Below are 3,337 nucleotides of genomic sequence, written 5' to 3' on the forward strand. Positions count from 1 at the left end.
CCCGACCTTGATGGGTCCCGTTGTGCCATGGTAAACTGAAAAACCCACAGAAAGTTATCATACGATGCAGTACAGCACTGCGCATTGAATCGTTAGTATGGAAAAACAAATATACTCAACACACATAATTAACGGCCAGTATTTTTGAAAAAATAATGCCTGTATACATACGTTGGCTCCATCTGAAGAAAGAACTATGAAAACTGGGAGGAAAACAATGCCTATATACACAAATTGGCTCCATCCGAACAGTGAACTATGAAAACTGGGAGGAAAATAATGCCTATATACACAAGTTGGCTCCATCCGAAAAGTGAACTATGAAAACCGTGGTGGAAATAATGCCTATATACATGTGCATAAGTTGGCTCCATCTGAACCCAGAACTATGCAAAATGGGGTGAAACTAAAGCCTATATATATATATATATATATATATATATATATATATATACATGAATTGGATCCAATTGAACATGAACACAGAACTATGAAAACTGGGATGAAAATTATGCCTATGAAATGGCTCCATCTGAACCCAGAACTATGCAAAATGGGGTGAAACTAAAGCCAATATATATATATATATATATATATATATATATATATATATATATATATATATATATATATATATATTGAATTGGATCCAATTGAACATGAACACAGAACTATGAAAACTGGGATGAAAATTATGCCTATGAACTGGCTCCTTCTGAACAAAGAACTATGCAAACTGGGATCAAAATAATGTCTGTATACATGAACTGGCCAGTGTGGGGTCCCGCATTCCCTCTGATTTCTTGAAGAAAGGCAGCACGTCCCTGTAGCTCCACCCATACGCGCCATTCTTCGCCCACGAGTCATAGTCTCGCCAGTTGCCCCTGGCGTAGATCATGTCATTGATGGAACCTGTTCCTCCCAATACCTTTCCTCTTGGACAGTAGGCTTGCTGGAATGTGATAATCGACAGGTACGTGTCATGTGTATGATGTATTCCAAATATTCATTTACATTGTATTATACTTAAACTGGACTTAACCAAATTAATTAAATATTATTTGTTCATATTGAAAATTTAAATTTTAACATGACGAGAACAATTGTAAGAACAAATATTTTGGCCTAATGAAAAATTGAGATAATGTACTCGTTCGAAATAATGTGTGCCCTTATGTTCAACACAATGTTCAAGGAGTTTGGTCCAGTAGTATAGTTGGTTGAAGAATGGTCATTCTAATGATTACAATAGGACTCTGCTTCTTAGGCTTGGACTCTTAATAACTATAATAATTACAGTAGAGCTCCGTCGATGGTGCCTATAATCTTAAAAATAGTGATGACTAAGGAGAAAAAGAAGAAGATGCTGATGCTGATAATACTGATGATGATAATATTGATAATGCTTATGATAATAATGCTGATAATGATGCTGATGCTGATAATGCTGCTGATGATGATGTTGATGATAATGCTGATACTGATGCTGATAATGATGCTGATGCTGATAATGCTCCTGTTGATGATGATGCTGATGCTGATGCTGATACCGGTGAGGATAATGCTGCTGCTGATGGTGATGCTGCTGATAATGGTGATGATGGTGCTGATGATGCTGACGCCGATGCTGATGCTGCTGATGATAAAAGTGATGGTGGTGGTGATGATGATGATGGAAATGATTGTGATGATGATGATGATGATGATGATGATAATGATGCCGATGCTGATGGAAGTGATGATGATGATGATGGTGATGGTATTTACCTTATTGACCATCGCTTGACATGCATTCACTTGTGGGGTTGTGAAGAAGATGTTCCAGTCGAGTGGAGACCTACAGTTTTCAAGCGCGAGTGGCGGGGTTTGGATGGTGGGTTGGTTGGCGTCATCCCCGCCTGCCTCCACCAACAGTACTGTGACGTCAGACCACTCGGAAAGCCGTCCAGCTATCACCGACCCGGCGGAACCTGCACCCACTGGAAGAAAATCACTCATTCAGATTCAAAGACGCTGTCTTGGGCAGACGCGCCAACTATATACCTGGGCTGCTCAAGACAGTTTGTTTGCTTGTTTTGTTTAACGACACCACTAGAGCGCACTGATTTATTTATCATCGGTTGTTGGATGTCAAACATTTGGTAATTTTGGCATATAGTCTTAGAGACGAAACTCGCTACATATTTCCATTAGTAGCAAAAAATCTTTTATATGCACTACCCAAGACAGGATAGCACATACCACGGCCTTTGACGAGTTGTGATGTACTGGTTGGAACGAGAAAAACCCAATGGGCCAACCGATGGGGATCAATCCTAAACTGACCGCGCATTAAGCGAACGCTTTACCACTGGGCTAGGTCCCGCCCCTGCCCAAGATATATGATTAGTGAAAAAGAAAAAAAGTCTCTTTAGTTGGGACCGGCCTCGGTGGCGTCGTGGCAGGCCATCGGTCTACAGGCTGGTAGGTACTGGGTTCGGATCCCAGTCGAGGCGTGGGTTTTTTAATCCAGATACCGACTCCAAACCCTGATATTCAAACATTCAGAGTAAGCTGTTGTAGCGCACACTGACATGGGCGCAGGTGCCGGCCTCCCCCGTCCAGGACATAACTATGCATGGTCAGGGTGTTTAACGTGCACATTCAGAACAAGCTGTTGTAGCGCACGCCTGTCCTGGGCACAGGTGCCGACCTCGACCGGCTCCTCCATCAAGGACAGGAAAGGGGTGGGGTGGTTTGGAGGGGGGACCGCCTGCACTGGCAGGTGCAAGTGAGCACCAGCAGTCCGACCGTTGCCAGTAACAGGCGGGGGGTGGAATGGTGCTATGGAATTTGGAATGTCCCGTAGGATTAAGTCAAAGAGAATGGGTACGCACTTTTTGATGAAGGAAGTTAGGCGCAATTTTGAACGGTCAGCCAAAAGATATAGATAGGGAGCAACGTATAGTTTTAGACATTAGTTAGCCGAGAGTAGCTCACTGTGCACTTGGTATGCGGTCACTTAAATAACAGCAAAATGAACCGGTGCTCTGACATAAGGATGGAAAACTCAAAAGTTTCGCGGTCAACATAATATTGATTTTTTGCAAGGTATTTATCAAGGGAGAGTATTTCCATAAAATTAACAGCCACATAGTCCTCTCTATATTATTGTATTTTTTACAGAATATATCCAGATACTGAAAATACCTCGAAATGCAACTTATAGCTTCACAGAGAGCTGTGAATTTATCACTGGATGCGAACCCAGAAATAAAATGCAATATAGTCCTCAGCAAAAGTTTAAAAAGTTAGTTTTGTTTAACGACACCACTAGAGCACATTGATTTATTAACCA

General features: G+C 41.5%; 1 protein-coding gene across 1 annotated transcript in view; it reads right to left on the minus strand.

Annotated features, from left to right (window-relative positions):
* The window catches only part of LOC121369911 (glucose dehydrogenase [FAD, quinone]-like), a 22,336-nt gene extending 20,338 nt beyond the window's left edge, over positions 1 to 1,998 (minus strand). The window contains exons 1-3 of the mRNA XM_041494991.1: positions 1,768 to 1,998; positions 763 to 952; positions 1 to 35 (exon numbers count right to left, since the gene is read on the minus strand). The exon at positions 1 to 35 is cut by the window's left edge and continues 94 nt beyond it. Of these exons, the coding sequence (XP_041350925.1) occupies positions 1 to 35; positions 763 to 952; positions 1,768 to 1,998 (456 nt within the window). The remainder of the gene's footprint in view (positions 36 to 762; positions 953 to 1,767) is intronic.
* Between the last annotated feature and the right edge of the window lie 1,339 nt (positions 1,999 to 3,337).

Source organism: Gigantopelta aegis, chromosome 4 (genome assembly GCF_016097555.1).
Source record: "Gigantopelta aegis isolate Gae_Host chromosome 4, Gae_host_genome, whole genome shotgun sequence".
NCBI classification, from domain to species: Eukaryota; Metazoa; Mollusca; class Gastropoda; order Neomphalida; family Peltospiridae; genus Gigantopelta; species Gigantopelta aegis.